The sequence below is a fragment of the Colobus angolensis genome, unplaced genomic scaffold, assembly GCF_000951035.1.
Source record: "Colobus angolensis palliatus isolate OR3802 unplaced genomic scaffold, Cang.pa_1.0 Scaffold484, whole genome shotgun sequence".
Lineage (NCBI taxonomy): Eukaryota > Metazoa > Chordata > Mammalia > Primates > Cercopithecidae > Colobus > Colobus angolensis.
This window is the reverse complement of record NW_012118310.1, coordinates 235888-254851: the sequence shown is the minus strand read 5'-3', so window position 1 is coordinate 254851 and position 18964 is coordinate 235888. Positions and strand designations below refer to the sequence as shown.

The window sequence follows — 18964 nt, the reverse complement described above, 5'->3', positions numbered from 1 at the left end:
TAGGCTGGGTCGGTCGTCGCTGGCTCCGCAGCCTCTGGACGGCTACTCGTAGCTCCTTCCCTCCGCGTCTGGCGCCGGCGCCTCCCGCCCGCCAGCTCTTCCCTCCGCCCCGCGACCCGAACCTCGACCCCTGACCCCAGCGGCGGGAAACGCGCCGCGATTCAAAACCAGTACAGCTTTATTGGCTCAGGCGGCGGACACTCTCATTGTCCGGCCCGCCCCGCGCTTCCCGCCAAAACGCCCGTGGCGCATGCCCGGCCCGCCCGTCAGCCAGAGGAGCGCGCACTCCCGGCGATCCCCGCGCGCACTTCCGTCCCGGCCACGCGCGCCCCTAGAGCTGGCTAAAGTGGTTGGAGCCGGCGCGTCGCTATGACGTTGCCGGAAGTCAGGATCATAGAGACGCTCGGCCTCCGCGGCACGCGCTGGCGGACTGAGAGTGGCTGGCGAAGCGTGCGGCCGGCGCGGGCCCCTGGCGGGCGGGCGGTGCAGCCCCAAGCCTGAACCGGGACCTGAGCACCGCAGGTTCGAGTCCCGCCCCATCTGGGTCGAAGCCGGGGCTGGCGGCGACCTCGCGGCGTTGCACCGGCTCTCTGAGCACGTCCCCTCTGAGCACTTCCCTTGTGACAAGCCCAGGACGAGGTGACCAGGCGGCCCCCGTGGCACCCCTGGTCTAGGCGGAGAACCGCCTGAGCGATGAGTGAGAACCTCGACAACGAGGTAGAGTGCGGGGAGACGCTGGGTAGAGACGGGGATGGGATGGGAGGAGGCGGGGTGGGGCAGGAAACCTGCCAGAGAATAGGTGGGGACGAGGAGGGTGCAATGGGGGAGGAAAGGAGACGGGAATGGGGTTGGGAGGGTAGAATGGGGGAGGGGAGGGGCAGGGTTGAGTGCAGAGTGCACCGACGGAGGTCTGGGTGTGCCATAGGGGAGCCTGGGGGGCCAGGCCCCAGGGCCTAGTCCTCACCCTAGCACCCCATCTGTCCCCATACAGGGCCCGAAGCCCATGGAGAGCTGTGGCCAGGAGAGCAGCAGTGCCCCGAGCTGCCCTACAGTCTCAGTGCTCCCTGCAGCTCCGGCAGCCCTGGAGGAGGTGGAGAAAGAGGGCGCTGGGGCAGCTACAGGGCCAGGGCCTCAGCCTGGGCTCTACAGCTACATCAGGGATGACTTGTTTACCTCTGAGATCTTCAAACTGGAGCTGCAGAACGTGCCTCGCCACGCCAGCTTCAGCGACGTCCGGCGCTTCCTGGGCCGCTTTGGCCTGCAGCCCCACAAAACCAAACTCTTTGGGCAACCACCCTGCGCCTTTGTGACATTCCGCAGCGCTGCAGAGAGGGACAAGGCCCTGCGCGTTTTGCATGGTGCCCTCTGGAAAGGCCGCCCACTCAGTGTGCGCCTGGCCCGACCCAAGGCCGACCCCATGGCCAGGAGGAGGCGACAGGAGGGTGAGAGTGAGCCACCGGCAACACGAGTGGCCGACGTGGTGACCCCTCTATGGACAGTGCCCTATGCTGAGCAGCTTGAGCGGAAGCAGCTGGAGTGTGAGCAGGTGCTGCAGAAACTCGCCAAGTGAGTGAGGGCACAAGACACCCCTCCTGGCTGGGGCTCTGCCCGGCCCTGTGCTTCCTCAGCCTGCCTGTGCACCAGTCGGGAGGCTCAGCACAGGATCTGGCGGCCCCTTTGGGAGCTAGCGAGTGGGACACCCATGTTACAGGGGGCTCGATGAGATCCTAAAGGAGGGATCGGGAGCCTGGACATTGGGGAGTGGCCTAGCATGGGTGGGGGACAGTAGGTGGAGTCCAACCATAGATCTGCTCCTCTTACAGGGAAATCGGGAGCACCAACCGTGCCTTGCTGCCCTGGCTGCTCGAGCAGAGGCACAAGCACAACAAGGCCTGCTGCCCACTGGAGGGGGTCAGGCCATCACCCCAGCAGGTCAGGCTAGACTTCGGTGGCCACAAACCCCTATCCCGGGATTTGAAAACTTTGCTTTTGCTCACCCTTCCTGTTGATCTCCTTGCTTTTTGTTTTCTTCTGGTAACTTATCACATAGCTGTCAGCTATTCCTCTTGTTTGACTCCCAGCCCCTGTGGGGAAATCAGGGTTTCCAGGCACAAGCGCTGGGCAACCAGGGTAAGGTGCAGCTGTCTCTCCCTGCAGACTGAGTATCGTAATAAGTGTGAGTTTCTGGTTGGCGTCGGGGTGGATGGGGAGGATAACACCGTGGGCTGTCGGCTCGGCAAGTACAAGGGCGGGACGTGTGCTGTGGCGGCCCCGTTTGACACCGTGCACATCCCGGAAGCCATCAAGCAGGTGGTGAAGGCCTTCCAGGAGTTCATCCGGTGAGGACCTGTGACAGGGCTCCTGGGAAGTCCTGTGCGGTGTGGGAGCAGAGGGTGGGGATCCTGCCCCGGGAATTCTGGAGTGCCTGCCATTTCAGCCAGTTGAAGGAAGGTGTGGCCAGAGGAGACAGCAGGGGAGCTGCTTCCCCAGTCCTGGGCACTCAGGCCAGCTCGTGATTCCCACAGGTCAACTCCATACTCGGCATATGACCCAGAGACGTACACAGGCCACTGGAAGCAGCTGACTGTGCGCACCAGCCGCCGCCGCCAGGCCATGGCCATTGCCTACTTCCACCCCCAGGTCTCAACAGGGGCCCTGCAGAGGGAGGATGCCTGGCCTGGGTGGGCCTCGGCACAGCCTGATGGGACCTTTTCACCACTTACTCCAGAAACTGAGCTCTGAGGAGCTGGCAGAGCTGAAAGCCTCCCTAGCACAGCACTTCACAGCAGGGCCAGGCAGGGCCAGTGGAGTGACCTGCCTCTACTTCGTGGAGGAGGGACAGCGGTGAGGAGCCCGAGTGGGGCGGGGTGGGTCCCTGCAGGGACTGTGACACTGAACGACCTGCACCTCCGCCCATAGAAAGACTCCCAGCCAGGAGGGCCTGCCCCTGGAACACGTGGCTGGGGACTGGTGCATCCACGAGGACCTGCTAGGGCTGACCTTCCGGATCTCTCCGCACGCCTTCTTCCAGGTAGCCCTGAGTCCCTGGTGGGCATGGGGACATGTTGAGGGAGGCCTGGCACACCATCAGGACGTGATGGGAACAGTGGGCTCAGGTGGGAAGATTTGGGGGGAGCATCCAGGCAGGGAAGCCACAGGGGAGGTGAAGTAGGAAAGAGGTTGGTCATCACTGATTTGACTCGTGACAATCTAGAGGTACACATGGTAGTGGCCCTTGTCACAGGGAGGATGAGGAGTGGCCCTCAGTGCACTACCACGGGGTGCTGCTCTGGGCTTGGCAGGAGGGAGGCCATGGTGGCTTCTGGGCTGGGAAACACTGTTTCACTGTCCGCTCACTGCTGCAGGAAGGCTGTGGGGACCTGGAGCAGCCCTGTTTTTGGAGGCAGGCCCAGCAGGACCTCCTGGAGGGTCATGTGTAGGGGTGGGAGCTGCAGTTGGGTGAATCCAGGGACCCTGGTGTGAGTTGTGGGAGGCAAAGCCCCCTTGCTGGGGCAGGGAAGGTGCACTCTACTGGCCTGTGGGGCCTCGTGAGCCCTCAACCAAGCGGGGCAAGGAGGAGGCTGTGCTCAGCACGGGCTTGGCTTTTAAAGCTGGGGGCTGGGTGAGGGCATCAGCAAGGCTGATCCAAGATGGGTTCAGGGAAGGGGTTGGGCACCAAGGTAGGGGAGTGGACACCGGAGGTCCCAGCAGGATTAAGGGACCAGGAATGTGGACCTCAGAGGGCGCCAGTGGCACCACAGGAGAGGAGCCACTGACATGCTGGGCACCGCCTGCTCCCAGGTGAACACACCCGCAGCCGAGGTGCTCTACACGGTCATCCAGGACTGGGCCCAGCTGGATGCAGGGAGCACGGTGCTGGACGTGTGTTGTGGCACCGGCACCATTGGCCTGGCCCTGGCCCGGGTGAGCCCTCCCGCCCTGCTGAGGGCACCCTCTTCCCACCCCCAAGACCCCCACTGACCTCAGCTCGAAGGCACCGCAACTGACTCCATCATGCCCCAGGCCCAGCTCCTCTTTGCTGCCCTCGGCCCCATGCACTCCCCTCCCTGAGGTAGCCCTGGGTGGGGCGACACCACACTTTCCTGTTTCAGAAGGTGAAGAGAGTCATTGGGGTCGAGCTATGTCCAGAGGCCGTGGAGGACGCCCGGGTGAACGCCCAGGACAATGGTGAGTGGCAAGGCCGAGGGTGGGGGTGGGACGGGGGCAGCCGCCACCCCTGCTGTAAACAACAGCCATGGCCAGGGCTTGAGGGCTACCCAACAGGCAAAGCAAGCGAACAAGCTCTTTGGCTAGGGGTTCCCCGGGGCTGGCCCTGCTGGGAGGGCATGCGGCCCTCTGACAGGCCGCCGTGCCATCTTTTCAGAGTTGAGTAACGTGGAGTTCCACTGCGGGAGGGCTGAGGACCTGGTGCCCGCCCTGGTGAGCAGACTGGCCTCCCAGCACCTCGTGGCCATACTGGACCCACCCCGTGCCGGCTTGCGTGAGTGGCTTTTGCTTGAGGAGGTGGCACGGGAACGAGGACACATGGGGTGTCTCACCAGGTTGTGCACTCTCTGGATGTGGGGACCCAGCTGGTATTTGCCTCCTCAGATTCCAAGGTGATCCTGGCCATCCGCAGAGCCGAGAACATCAGGCGACTGCTGTATGTCTCGTGCAACCCCCGGGCAGCCATGGGCAACTTTGTGGAGTGAGTGTCAGCCGGGGCCCGGACGGGGGCCAGGCCTGGCACCAAGCCCCCAGCTCCCACAGAAGCCCGTCACTAGCCCATCGGCTGACCTTGGCGCCTGCCTTTTCCCCCCACAGCCTCTGCAGAGCCCCATCTAACCGGGTGAAGGGCACCCCCTTCCGGCCAGTCAAGGCCGTGGCAGTGGACCTGTTCCCACAGACCCCGCACTGTGAGATGCTCATCTTGTTCGAGAGGGTGGAGCACCCCAATGGCACAGGGGTCTTGGAGCCCCACAGCCCTCCAGCTCAACCCACACCAGGACCCCCAGATGATACCCAACAAGAAACTGGGGCCTTCCCCTTATCCTAGGCCCAGGACCCATCGTGGGGACAGGAGCTGAAGGGCTCCCAGGGCCCTAGGGGTGGCAAAGGCATGGCTTGCTGGCCAGGATGTTCAGAGGTAGGCAGCCAAAGGGCACAGAACCCTGCTCCCCACCAGGATTGGCCTGCTGCTGGTGGCCAGGGTGCCTGACCAGGAAGGCAGATGGGCTCCTGCAGCCTGTTCCCCACCCGCAGGGTCTTTGTGGACTAGCCAAGGCTATGAGGGCCAGAATAAACAACTGCTCAATGAGGGGTGTTTCTGTGATGAGAGCCAGGGGTTGAACACAGGGCCTGGGTGCCAGGGAAAGGGTCAGACAGCCTGGGCAGCTCTGCAAGCCCCTCTGCACAGCTAGGGAAGTCACGGCATAGAGCTTACTTTTAAACAGAATGTTGGATTTGATACTTAAACTTGAGGAGGCAGAGACAGGTCTGGGAATTGCACCAGCTGGGTGTGGGGGGTGGAGAACACTGGGCAGAGTTGGCCCCTCCGGCCAGCCTTGCCCTCACAACCAAGGGGCCATCCTGTGGTGCTGTTCAGCTGTTACAAAGGCAGGGTGCAGCCTGCAGAGAGGCTCCAGGAGGGGATCTGCCCAGTCAAGGGTCCACAGGGTGCCAGCCTCTCACACTGAGAATAAAGACATTAGCCATCCCCTTCTGGACAGTTTGCTTTATGCGTTCAGACAATTGAGGCTCACCTTCCAGGCACAGTCCAGTGCCCTGGATGGCATCAGCACAGGCTCCCCTGCCCTAGCCTTGAAGCATGGCTGTGTGCAAGATTCACACCCACACTTGGCATACGGGTAGGGGTGGGGGGGCACGGAGACCACGAGAGTATGGCAGCACCTGCTGTGGTGGTGGTGCCTGGGAACAACAAGACGCAGCGAGGCTCCCCAACCTTTAGGGGAACACATGTGCACAAAGCTTTGGTTCACAGGCGCATCTGGCTGGCTAAGGGCAACAGTCACAGTCAAATGACTATTCACAGCTGCAGACAGGAAGCAAGACAGAAGCAAGTGTCTAATTACAGCAACTTGCGTTGAGGGTTGAGGGTTTCCTTTTTAAAGGTCAACAGAAGCCAACCTTGGTCACACAGGTGGTGAGGGAGGGATATGTTGTGGGCGGCCCATGGGCCAACATTGTTCTCCTGACAAAAAAAACCCAAAAAAACGCCATCAGTACCACCTGTCGGGGGTGTGGTGGAGGACAGACACGGCAGAATGCTGGACTCTTGCTTCAGATGGTGCACCACAAGCACATGGCACCCTGCATAGGTGCCTTTGAGGACACCCTGGTGCCTCAGACTCAGGCAGGAACACATTTCCATCCCACACCCACACACAGGGGCCACCAGTCGAGAAGCAAGCTTGGCACCGGGCAGCTGCCTTTGACATCCAGAGAAGCCGCTGTCAGTCAACAGCTCTGGATGAAGAATGGGCTACACTGAAGGCCCTTGCTTCCTGTTTAAACAGGTCCACTTGCTAAAATGCATGATTCCAAATCTACCTTCTACTCTCACTGTAAAAGTCTCTTTCAAAATGCTAAGATATCACAAAAGCTTTAAAAATCAATGGGTGGACATACGGACTCGACTGCAAAAAATCTTTGTAAAAAACTATTGCCGGAGGCCAGGAAAGGCAGGGAGGGCCTCAGTGTCCAGAGAGGTGCTTTTAGGGTGTTTAGACTTCATCAGAAAAAGGACCCCTAGGAGGCCAGGGCAACTCCAGGAGGTGGCAGGACATATCCTCGCTGGCATCATGTCCAGACTAGAGAGGGACCACCTTGATTGTTTGCCTCCAATCCCAGAAAGGTAGTTCTGATACTAAAATTCTGCTTATTTTAAGCCAAAAAGGTTTAAAATACTCTTTTCTGTTCTACCTTTTCAAAGAAGGGGAAACACAGAAGGCAGGTGAGGGCAGGGCACCATGTGCACCTCCTAACCAGGTCCCTGCAGCAGCCCTGCAGGTGTCCTGGGCACATGGGCCACCTGGCATCACGGGCCAGCCGCAGGACTCAGCCATCCTCTCTCATCTGTCATCCAAGTATCATGTGTCATCAGTGCATATTACATACTAAAATTCATGAAAGCCTTCATAAAAAGAGCCTGCAGCAGGTGCACAGAAGCAAGGTCCACCACTGTCCACAGTCACCAGCTGCCACTGGTGCAGTCGCTTAGTCCGTCCATTCAGGCCTGGAGCTTTCCAGGGGGAGCTGCTGCTCCACATGTGTGCTGTGTGGCCATGACTGTCCCTGTACACCAGAGCCTCCACCCTCAGGCCAGGCCCACAGGTTGGCCACAGGGAAGGAGCTTGGGTTGGAGGCCCGACACTGTGGTGCACGATGCATGACTGCTGGTCTCCTCAGAAGTGCTGCTGGCGGCCCCCGCGCCCTGGCCCGTGCCACCTCCCTCACACGTCCACGGTGCACAGGGGCTCACCGCCAGGCTGGGCGGACGCCACAATGGACATCTTGGGCTTCTTTCGAGTCTCCTCCTGAAAGAACAACAAAGGTCAGGGGTGCCAGTGAGGGGGGCTTGGCAGAGGCTCAGGAGGGCACAAGGTGGAGGGAGAGCCCAGCAGACCATGCCAGGAGGCCCTGGAGCCCAAGGGCACCAGTGCTTGTGATGCCAGGCTAGGAGAAGCAGGGAAGGCCTGAGGCAGGCCAGACTGACTGCAGAGGCCCCCTGGATTGCCATCAGAGCACAACATGCACAGCCCACCTGGCAATCAGGACATGTACCAAAAAGTGAAGAATTTTGGGTGTAGTTACAGTGGCAGGCCAGGCCTCCCCACTGGGTGTTTCTCCCTTGCCCAGCTTTTGCTTGCCCCAGGCCCAGCCAGGAGCACTGTGTCCTGCGCCTGCTGCCCTTGAGCCCCACAGCCCCTCTTCCGACCAGGGGCAAACCAGGAAGTCCCACTGACTCCAGGAGGCCAAGCCCCACCTCAGGGAGCAGCGAGGGACCTGCTGGCCTGGGCGGTGGCAGATACCTCCTGGGGCTCTCGCCCAAGCCAGGGAACTGCCACACTTAAGAAAACTCCTACCCAGAAGGCCCAGGCGGGTGGGTCACGCCGTGGCCACGCAGACGATGCCTGAGGACAGACGACACCACTGCCAGCCTGACAGACCCCTCTTTGAGTGAGGTTCCCAAGGTGGCTTTAGGGGCTTCATCAGGACCAAGCCCTACAGATTCAACCCTGGCAGGCGCACTGACCTACCTCCAAACACCCAGGGTGGACATGGGACCCAGGTGGCCCACCAAGGCTGTGACCTTCATGGTCCACCACCAGGCTGGCCTGCCAGCTGTCTAACAACAGAACCAAAACTGAAGTGATTTATAAAAGTATCACACATGTTGAAGCTCAAAGAAAAGCCTGTATCTGATTTTGGAAAGAGGATCCAAGCATTTCCAAGGTGTCAACTCAGACACGGGTCCTGGGGTCTGCTGTCCCTCCACAGCTGCCACAGGAATGGCCGTGGCCCAGCAGCTCTCCCGCTAGGGTGGCACTCACCCTCTCCTCAGCCAGCCTCTTCATCTCCTCCTGGAGCTTGCTGAGGATGTGCAGGTTGGGCTTGTTCTTCTTGGCATACTGCTGCAGCTCAATCACACTCTTGTCCGACGTCTCCTGGGAAGTACAGCACCTCATGCTCAGGACTGCAGGCTGTTGTAGCTCCATGGCCTGCCCGCTGCCCAGCAGTTGTGTGCCTGCAACCCTGAAGGCAGGTGCGCCCAGGGCCTGACAGACACCAAACAGCCAGGAGCTGTGGCCACATATAACTGCATGCTGACTGCCCGCCTCAGTGATGCCAGGCCCACTGACAGCAGCGAGAGTGAGGGGCAGTCCACGGCTCCCAGGCCTTTCTGCCCACACGAGGTCACTTATGTGGCCTCCTGCCATGGGCAGAGCAGGGAGGTGAGGTGCTCATGGTGCCCAGAGCCCTCATCAAGGAGAGAAACCAGAGCACGGCCGCAGCCAGTTAAGAACAGCACACTGCAGCCCAGCCCATCAACCCCAGGCACTGAGCTCTGTGCACATTTCATGACTGCAGAGCAGCATCAGACTGGCCTCAGCCCCTTCCCATCTTAGACCAGCCCCAAGGCGGCTGTGGTTCCTCGGGATGCCAGAGCTCCTCCCAGCTGTGGCTGTGCCAGGCTGGGACTTTTCCCCCTCCTGCTTAGGGAAGTTTCCCACCCCCAGGCCAGAGTGAGGCTTGCCTTCTCTCCCTCCATCGGAGCCAAGGACCATGCACAGCAAAGGCAGAAGCAAGCGCTACCTACATTTCAATTTGCTTCCCAACAATATCTCTCTTCAAGTTCCTCAACATGCCCTGGTGGCCCGTGTGGGCCCCCCCTCACCCTCCCTTATCATGTCCAGAGTAAGGGCCTCTTCAGGGACAGTGCCGAGGCCATGGTCTCAGGGACCTAAAGGCAGGCCCTGCTCTTGGCAGCTGGCTCCAGCATAGGGCCCACCCACCACACAGTCCTGGGGCCGCCCCACCTGCAGCCCCAACCCCTCCACACCTACCTCCCCTTCCACAGACCAGAACCCAGAGAGTTTCTGTACTCATTTGGGGAAAATGAGGAACGTGAACACTCACCTCCCCATGTTACCCTCCACCCCTCAGAAGTGGGCACTGGTACCAGGGAGATACGGTACCCTGATACTCTCTTTCAAACAGGGAGGGCTGGCCCTGGCTCCTGAGCCTTTGCATACCCCAGAGCCAGGCGCACCTTCAGCATCTCCTGCCCGGCCCTGCCTTGCACTTCAGCCATCTCCCTACAAGCCACATAGCTGGGCCCAGGCTGCGTTCCCAATCACCCACATTTCACTGACCATTCCCAGCAGGCTGGGATGGGAGATGTGGCTAGGACGACCCACCCCCTGCCCACAAAGCCACACAAGTGGCCCAGGAGAGAGGCAGCTGTGAGCAACCCTCTGAGCACAGAGCCTCAGGAACACACTCCAGGGTGGCAGCACAGGCTGCCCTGGGACCTGCTGAGGGCCAGTTACCTGCTTGACCATCTTGCTGCTCTCACGGCCGTACATGCGCAGTAAAGAACCCCAGTTCTTGACATGTGGGTGCAGCAGCTGAAGGATCTTCTGTGAGGCTAACTGCTTTCCAACTCTCTTATTCTTACCTACACAGAGAAAAAGCAAGCATGGAGAGAGGGTGTCACAAACACCCACAAAAACACAGTGTTCACGGGGCCCCCTGCTGCCCCCAGCCCTCCTGACCCACACCCCGAGGGCCAGCAAGGGCACATTCTACAGGAACAGGCAGCACTCTGCCACTGCTCTGGGCACCTGAGTCTCACAGTACACAGCTGCCACCTTGAGAGTAGCCCTCAGAGTCCAGGAGCTGAGGGCACCACCACTCAAAGCCACGCAGCTGAGAGCCTCCCTCCCGTCAAGACCCACACCTCCAGAAACAGGGAGCAGCAGGATTCTGCTAGCTATTTGAGAAGGAGGGCCTTTCCTCCTGCCACAGGGACAAGGGCTGGACGGAGACAGGGATGGCAGGGGGGAAAGGGAGAAGACAGAGAAAGTACAGACAGGATGGTCGCAAGTCTGCCTTAGGCTGAATGTGTGGTGGCCAGCACACACAGCTGGGCTCAGGGACAATGCCAGGGCAGCAGCTGAGACCAAGCCACAGAGGCACAGGGCCACACCAGGGGCCGCCTGTCTGGCAGCCACCAGGCAGCAGGAAAGGAGTCCTTACACCACCCGCGCACTGTGTGCTTGCCACACGCCATGACGTATTCACTCTTCTGGTTTTTCCCAGGAACCACTTCAAACTTGATAGACGTGTCACCCATCCCATGGTTTCTTTAAGAGAAAACAGACAACAGGTGGTGTCCCCTGAGCAGTGCCTCTGAGGAGGCCTGTTCTGGGAAGCCCTTAGGAAATGACCAAGCCTCTCCCCCGACTGCGTCTTAGTCAGACGGGGGAATTCTCCACATGCCCTATTCAGGCCTGCGGGACTGACTGGTGGCCAGGGCCAAGGAGTTGCTGTGTACCAGGGAAACCTGGCCATGCCTCTGCCTTAGGACAAACAGCCACGAGAATATGAGACGCCAGAGAGGAGCTCCCCTGACCTGACTCAGGAGGGGAGGCACCCCCCTACCCTACCTTTTAAGGCACTCGTGGAGGATCTGATATGGAGACAACAGCCCAGCCTTGCTGGTCAGCTCGTAGACCCGCGAGTCCTCGATGCTGATGTGGTTAAAATACTACAACACAAAGCAGAGGCTCATGAGTCCCCACCAGGCCCGCCAGCCTCTTCACGGCTGGGCCTGGGGTTGGCTTTCCCCAGATGTTTAATATCTGTTCTTTTGAGCTCACCTAGCACATCATACCCTCAACTCTGCAAGGAACCCACCGGATATGGGACATGCTCCGTACCTCATCATCCACTTGCCCATCTCCAGAGCCCACAGCACCCTTCCACCCTGAGTACTGTGGGACGGAGTCTGGTATCCCAAGAGAGCCCCAGGCACATGGTTGGCTGGCCAGGTCCACCTCATCTGGATCTGATTCTGATCTACAAGTCACCTTTCTCAGAACTCTATATAAAGATAAAGCACTTGTGGAGAGAGGTTTTACTATTGCCACAACTGAGACTACAGGAGAGGGAAAGTCAGCCAGACCTAAAAGCTGGCCTTAAAAGGCCCAGCTCCCCAAAGGCCAAAGCCCCACACAGCCACACAGAGCCCAGCCCCAGGTGGCCAGCAGGGGCCCAGCCCAGTGCAGCTTCCAACAGTGTCATCACCCAGGCTCTGCAGCCAACCCAAGAACACACACAGGAAGGGCAAGAGAGGCATACAAGTAAACAAGTTCCCTAAGTTACACTCGAGGGGATGGGGAGATTCTGCACAGTTGAGGCATAGGGAAGCTGCACTGAGCTGAGGTGCAGAGGCAGTGCCGGCTGTGCCTTCCCCGACTAGGCCTTTGGCTGAAGCTGAGAGCCCCTCCTGGGTGAAAGGAAGATGTCATCCAGCCCACTCTGGAGCATGGACAACTTCCCTGGGGGAGCTGCTGTGACAACATACCACAAACTCAGTGGCTTAGAACAAGATGTTTATTCTCTCACCATTCTGAAGTCTGAAATCAAGGCCTCAGCAGGGCCATCCTCTTTCAGAAGCCTCCAGGGAGCCTCTGCCAGCTCCTGATGGCCCCGACACCCCTCGGCTATGGTAGCATTGCTCTGATTTTCATATGGACTACTAGCCCTGCCCCTCCTCCCTCTTCTTAGAGAAACCAGACACACTGGATCACACTACCACTCTGCTTCAGTGTGATCTCATGTTAACCCAACTAATTCTATTCGCAATCATCCTCTTTCCAAAAAAGACCACACGCTGAAGTACTGGAGATTACCCATCAGCCACACCCTCACAGAGTTTCCCCCACCGGCCCTGTTCTGGAGAGGTCTGCAGGGACCTGGAGTCTGCCTGGCCCATGGGCAGGGAGGAAGCCTAGAATCAAATGATTCACACACCTCGCCGTGCAGGCCCCACAGTGTGCCAAGCCCACTCCCACACCCCAAGGCCAGGGACGCTGGCCCTACAGACAGGGCAGCGGGCAGCTCCTCTGCCCTTACCACTCCAGTAAGCAGCAAGAACGCCAACATGCTGCAACTGCATGGAAGAGGAAGGCACTAGCGCTGAGGTTGGCAAGCGAAAAATCCTCACGGTATAGCTTGGCTACGGTCTTCAAATAGGTCCTCAGAAGACACTGCTCCTCTCAAGTGCACAAATCAACATGGGTCTTTTTCCAGGGAAGGTCACTCACCAAGCCATTAGGCCCTGGAATCTCAAGGGCTTGTCAACCAGCCAACCAATTAGCAACGTCCAGTGCTCTTGGCCCACAAGGACCCACATACCCCGTGGCTTCAGGACTGGCCCTGGAGAAGCCGTGGCTGTGGAAGCTAGAGAGCATGCTCAGAAGTTTCTGGCAAAAGACCTACGCCAGGATGCCTGGCACAAGCTGCCTGAAGCCATACGTGCTACTGAGGGTTAACCTGCCAGGGACAGGTGGAGGCTCCAGCTCGTGAGAGCAGATGGATGGCAGAAGTGACCTGCAGACAAATCCCTGTTGCTTCTGACAAACAGCACAGGAGAAACCTAAGCAATCAGTGCCTGGGAGATGCCAAAGGACGGTGCGGGAGCACCACAGACACCTGACACCTGTACATTCCACTATCTAGATGAAATGGACCAACGCCTGGCAAGACACAAACTATCTCAGTAGCCTCAACAGCCCTACACCTGTTCAAGAAACTCAACAGTAGTTCAGAGTAGTTGTAGTTATAGTTAGTAGTTCATACAGTAGTAGTTTAAAACTTTCCCACTAGGAAAACTCCAGGCCCAAATTTTAAGGAAGAAATGATACCAATTCTCTCTCTCTCTTGCCCTTCTGAAAAACTCGGGAGGAGGGCTATTTCCCCTTCACTTGACGACAATAACCGTACCATGATATCAACATCAAGAACACAGATGCAGTGGGGAACTAGCAAATTAAAGCCATTAACACATGAAAAGGAATATATACCATGCCCAAGTAGGACTTATTCCAGGAACACATTTTTTAAAAATCAACATAATTAACTATATTAACAAATAGAAGAAAACTGGATACGGAATCTACAGAAAAACTACTAGAATAAGTCAGTACAAATAAATTATAGCTCTGTATGCTAGCAATAAACAATCAATCAGAACTAAGGTACTATTCACCACAGTGCCACACATAAAATATTTAACTATAAATCTAGTAGAATATACACAGATGTGATGAAACCTATGTGATGAAAACTGCCGACCACCCATGAAAGATATCAAAGAAGACCTAAATAAATGGACAGATGAACTATGTTTATGATTTGGAAAATTCAATATTGTTAGGATGTCCATTCTCCCCAGATTGATCTACAGGATCAATTCCAATCAAAATGCAGGCTTTTTTTTTTTTTTTTAAGATGGAGTTTCGCTCTTGTTGCCCAGGCTAGAGTGCAATGGCACGATTTTGGCTCACTGCAACCTCACCTTCCGCCTCCTGGGTTCAAGCGATTCTCCTGCCTCAGCCTCCTGAGTAGCTGGGATTACAGGTGCCCACCACCACATCCGGCTAATTTTTGTATTTAAGTAGAGATGGGGTTTCACCATGTTGGCCAGGCTGGTCTCGAACTCCAAACCTCAGGTAATCCACCCACCTCAGCCTCCCAAAGTGCTGGGATTACAGGCGTGAGCCACCGCACCCAGCCCAGAATTTTTTATGGAAACTGACATATTGTTTCTAAAGTCTACATGGAACAGCAAAGGAGCTAGAATAGCCAAAACAATTTTTTGAGAAAGAATAACAAAGTCGGAGGATTCCCACTATCTGATTCCAAGACTTCAAGTCATCAGCAAAGTGTGGCATCAGTGAAAGGACACACAGCTCAAGAGACAGTAGAGAGCCCCGAAACAGACACATTTCCACGGTCACCTAGTGACTGAGCAAGGTGTGAGGGCAATGCTAACGTAAGCGTGCACCTGCCGCATGGCCCAGCAACCCCAACCCAGGAGTTTACGTGAAGGAAACGAATCTGTCTATCACACACAGACCTGGACAGCCTTACAGCAGCCTTACTGCCCATCACCAAAACCCAGAAACCTGCCAGTGTCCCTCAAGGGAGAATGGAGAGATGCACTGAGGGGCACAGCCACCTGGTGGCCAGCACTCAGGAGTACAAATGACCACATGACGGATGCGTCATACCACACCAAGCCACAGGCCAGGTTCAAAGGCTACCTACCATGTGATTTCACTGAGAGGACATTCCGGATCTGGCAAAACTACAGGGGAAGTTCAGTGCCCACCAGAGGATACAGGTGGGAGAGTTTGGCCAACAAAAGAGCATGTGGGAGTGTACAGAAATGTTCCGCATCTTGATTGCAGTGTTGGTTACATGACTGCATTTGTCAAACCTCATAGTACTGCATGAAAAAATGAATTTAACTCTATGTAAATTTTAAAATAAGTTGAAAAAAAAAAACACTTGGTCACTAATACCTAAATTTAATAGCCATGAAACACCAACCCAAAGCTAGCAAGAAAATACCAAGAGATCACCACAAGCTTTATGAAAAGGAAATGACGCCAGTTCTGTTCCTCTTTTTCCCTTTTTAATCAAGTAGCACACATACGTGGCCACCACACCTCACAGGCATCTACCCACCTCTCCTGACACGTCTGCCCCACCTCCAGAGTCCACACGAGGAGGGGATGCTACCCCATGCCCCAGGCTGTCCAGGGGACAGTCCAAGGACAGGTGTTGGCACCTCTGCACAGGCAGCTGGGAGGGGCAGGGGGCAAGAGCACAACCTGAGAGCCTCGCTCAGGAGGACCAGCAAATAGGAACTTCCAGGAACAGGAGACAACCAACCCTGTCTAAACCTGCGCCTTACAACTGAGGGAAAAGCTACTTTCCCCTCTGACAGATTCTTAAATGGGGACATGACAGATGACATATATACAAATCAGAGGGTCAAAGAGCTTCTCAGGAGGGACACATACAAAAGGCACCCTAAACCAAGGCATGGCATCATAAAAATACATGGTCTTCTCTCAGGTTCACAGAACAGAGTTCTTAAAACCCTGAGGATTTCCTGAGTGCTAAGTTTGTCTGTGATTCAAAACGACCCCACCACAGCGCTTATGCTGAGATGGCTCAGGGTGGGCTCCCCAGAGAGATCAAATGTGTCATTAGAGGGGAGGAACTTTCAGCCCTTCATGAAAAATAAGTTTTGTATGTAAAATGTTTTTCCTGAGTTCCCTGAGTCCTAGCAAATTTCCAAGCATGAGGAGCGGTCCTGTGCTGGGTGGCAGGGTCCCCATTTGCAGCTGGCACAGGAAGTGGTGGCAGTCCCACTGAGCTCCTTACCTGGGGAGATCTGACGCTAGCTCCAGACAGACTGTAGTGTGGGAGGCCTGGAGCAGGGTGTGGAAAAAGCCCCAGGCAACGTGGCCCACCCCCATGTCCTTCTCCACCTGGGGAAACCTCTTCTTTCTCAGACTACTTTGCAATATGGTTTCTGAAAAGCTTCTCCACTTCACAGAAGAGCCCCAGAACGGAGGCTGAGAACCTGACTCCCAGCTGGGCCCTCTTCTGGCGCCAGAACCCATAGTGGGTCATGGACATTTCCACCACCCCATAGCAAAGAAAAGGCAGGGCTTTTACTCAAACAGGAAGGTGGCATGAGACCCATACAACTCAGGCACCATCATCTGCAACAACCCATGCTAAGAGTCTTGGTGGGCTAGGGTCTACACAAGCGCTTCCCCAGAGGACCTTGGAAGCCTCCCTGAGAGCCATCTTTCTTCCCACAGTTGGATCACTCAGAAATAAAAGTCAAATGTGGCCGGGCGCAGTGGCTCACGCCTGTAATCCCAGCACTTTGGGAGGCCGAGGTGGACGGATCACAAGGTCAAGAGATACAGACTATCCTAGCCAACATGGTGAAATCCCGTCTCTACTAAAAATACAAAAATTAGCTAGGCATGGTGGCATGCGCCTGTAGTCCCAGCTACTCAGGAGGCCGAGGCAGGAGAATCGCTTGAACCTGGAAGGTGGAGGTTACAGTGAGCGGAGATCGAACCACTGCACGCCAGCCTGGCGACAGAGCGAGACTCCATCTCAAAAAAAAAAAAAGGGACAAATGTGACTTTTCCTGGAGCAGCTAGTACTTGGAGACTGTGCTTGATCCAAGTGCGGCCTGCGATCTGTCTGCCTGTCCACGATGAAGCAGTTACATAAAAGCACAGAAAACATGTAGAAACTTGAGAGCAAGAGGCTGGGTGTGGTGGCTCACACCTGTACTCCCATCACCCTGGGAGGCTGAAGCAGGAGGACTGCTTGAGGCCAGGAGTTCGAGAAACTTAAGAGCAAGTTAGTACTACCATGGACACTTAACCATATTTTACAACAGCACCAGTACACAAAGATGAGAACACTTTACAAAACCATAAAGTAGTTCTAGAATGGCTGAATAAGGATCTTCAAAATCTGCTCTCCTCCATCAAAGCAACAAGAACACTAGCAAAAATGGTCAGAATCAATTCTTTCAGAACCCTGAAAACTAAAGAAAGGCTTTCAACAATCCGAGGAGTGTTGATTCAAGAAAGACAATGAGTCTTGCTAAGAACAAGAAGTTGCTGGCATCTTAACTTGCCCCATTCCCAGCCCTTCTCCCCAGCTCTGTGGTAGCCACTCAATACAGAATGGGTCCTCAAGGCCCCAGGCCCAGAGAACTGTCACTGTTGGGTCTACCTGGCCACTCTCTGGAAAAACCTCATGGCAGGACTTGCCTTTATTTGACCTCACTCAGTGAAAACAACCCAGTTCCTCAGGGCATTTGTCAAAAGGAGTCAGTAGCAACTGTTTCACCCTGCAGCTGCAAGAGGCTGGGGCACTAGCTGGGCAAACAAGAGCCTGGCCAAGAACCCGAGAAGGAAAAGTTGGATATGTCCTTGGGGCTCTGAAAGGCTCTAGCGTACGTCTGGAGATGGCTGCACGCAGGCCCAGGAAAACCTCCCAGCTGACTGACCTGGGGGCTCTGTGCAGGTGGCAGACAAAGGCTAAGACAGTTAGCAGCCACCGGAGCACACCAGGTGAGCCCCACAGACCCACAGACCTCAGCACAGGCCGGGAGACTTACTGGCTCAGGGAATTTAAGAAAATCCCTGTCCAGGCCAGGCGCGGTGGCTCATGCCTGTAATCCCAGCACTTTGGGAGGCCAAGACGGGCGGATCACGAGGCCAGGAGATCGAGACCATCCTGGCTAACACCGTGAAATCCTGTCTCTACTAAAAAAAATACAAAAATTAGCCGGGCGCAGTGGCGGGCGCCTGTAGTCCCAGCTACACGGGAGGCTGAGGCAGGAGAATGGCATGAACCTGGGAGGCGGAGCTTGCAGTGAGTGGAGATCGCGCCACTGCACTCCAGCCTGGGCGACAGAGCGAGACTCAGTCTCAAAAAAAAAAAGAAAATCCCTGTCCAAGCATCAGGAGACCACTCAGCTAAAGGGCCAGTGTATTCAGTGGCCACAAATCACAAAGAATACACACTTCACAAAATCAATCTAGGAAAGTCACTATTATGAGGCAAACTGTCACCCCCAAATTTACATGTTGAAGTCCCTCAGAATGCAACAGTATTTGGAGACAAGGTCTTTACAGAGGTCATCACGTTACAATGAGGTCATTAGGGTGGGGCCTAATCCAGTGAGACAGGTGTCTCTAACAAATGGGGAATGTGGAGACCAACGTGCACACAGAGAGAAAGGCATGGACATGAAGATTGCTATCCTCCACCCACGGAGAAAGGCCTTCTCTTAGCCTTCTGACACCTTCATTTTGGACTTCTGGCTTCCAGAACTTCGAGACTATACATCTCTGTCATTTAAGCCTCCCAGTATGTGATACTTTGTTACAGCATCCCTAGCAGACTGATACAGTCACAAATAGAGAGCAAGGACATATGACAAAAACTATAAACTTAAGGGAGGTGGGGTAATCTGATTTCCAGAGTTGCCATATATTTTAAATGTCCAATTCTCAACAACAACAACAAATTCTGAGACAAGCAAAGAAATAGAAAAATAGAGACAGCCCATACATGAAGGGAAAGGCGGTTTAATATAAACGTTCTCTAAGGACTGGACTTACCAGAAACAGATTTTACATCACCTACAGAAAACATGCTCAAAGGACTAAGAAACCATGTCTAAAGAACTGAAGTATAATGCCAGCACAGTGACTCACGCCTGTCGTCTCAACACTTTGGGAGGCTGAGGTGGGCAGATTGCTTGAGCCTAGGAGTTTGAGACCAGCCTGAGCAATATGGTGAAACCCCATCTCTA

At 55.8% G+C, this 18964-nt stretch overlaps 2 protein-coding genes across 2 annotated transcripts in view; one reads left to right on the top strand and one right to left on the bottom strand.

Moving 5' to 3' along the window:
• Positions 1 to 327: 327 nt before the first annotated feature.
• Positions 328 to 5722, top strand: TRMT2A (tRNA methyltransferase 2 homolog A (S. cerevisiae)). Its single transcript, XM_011959164.1, has 12 exons — positions 328 to 717; positions 992 to 1566; positions 1824 to 1932; positions 2158 to 2339; positions 2526 to 2640; positions 2729 to 2844; positions 2920 to 3031; positions 3802 to 3924; positions 4113 to 4188; positions 4385 to 4501; positions 4612 to 4708; positions 4825 to 5722. The coding sequence occupies exons 1-12, from the start codon at positions 694 to 696 to the stop codon at positions 5054 to 5056; spliced, it is 1878 nt and encodes a 625-aa protein (XP_011814554.1). The 5' UTR covers positions 328 to 693; the 3' UTR covers positions 5057 to 5722.
• Positions 5717 to 18964, bottom strand: part of DGCR8 (DGCR8 microprocessor complex subunit) — a 47711-nt gene continuing 34463 nt past the window's right edge. Inside the window, exons 9-13 of the mRNA XM_011959165.1 lie at positions 11193 to 11293; positions 10783 to 10889; positions 10074 to 10201; positions 8574 to 8687; positions 5717 to 7556 (exon numbers count right to left, since the gene is read on the bottom strand). Of these exons, the coding sequence (XP_011814555.1) occupies positions 7473 to 7556; positions 8574 to 8687; positions 10074 to 10201; positions 10783 to 10889; positions 11193 to 11293 (534 nt within the window). The 3' untranslated portion in view covers positions 5717 to 7472. The remainder of the gene's footprint in view (positions 7557 to 8573; positions 8688 to 10073; positions 10202 to 10782; positions 10890 to 11192; positions 11294 to 18964) is intronic.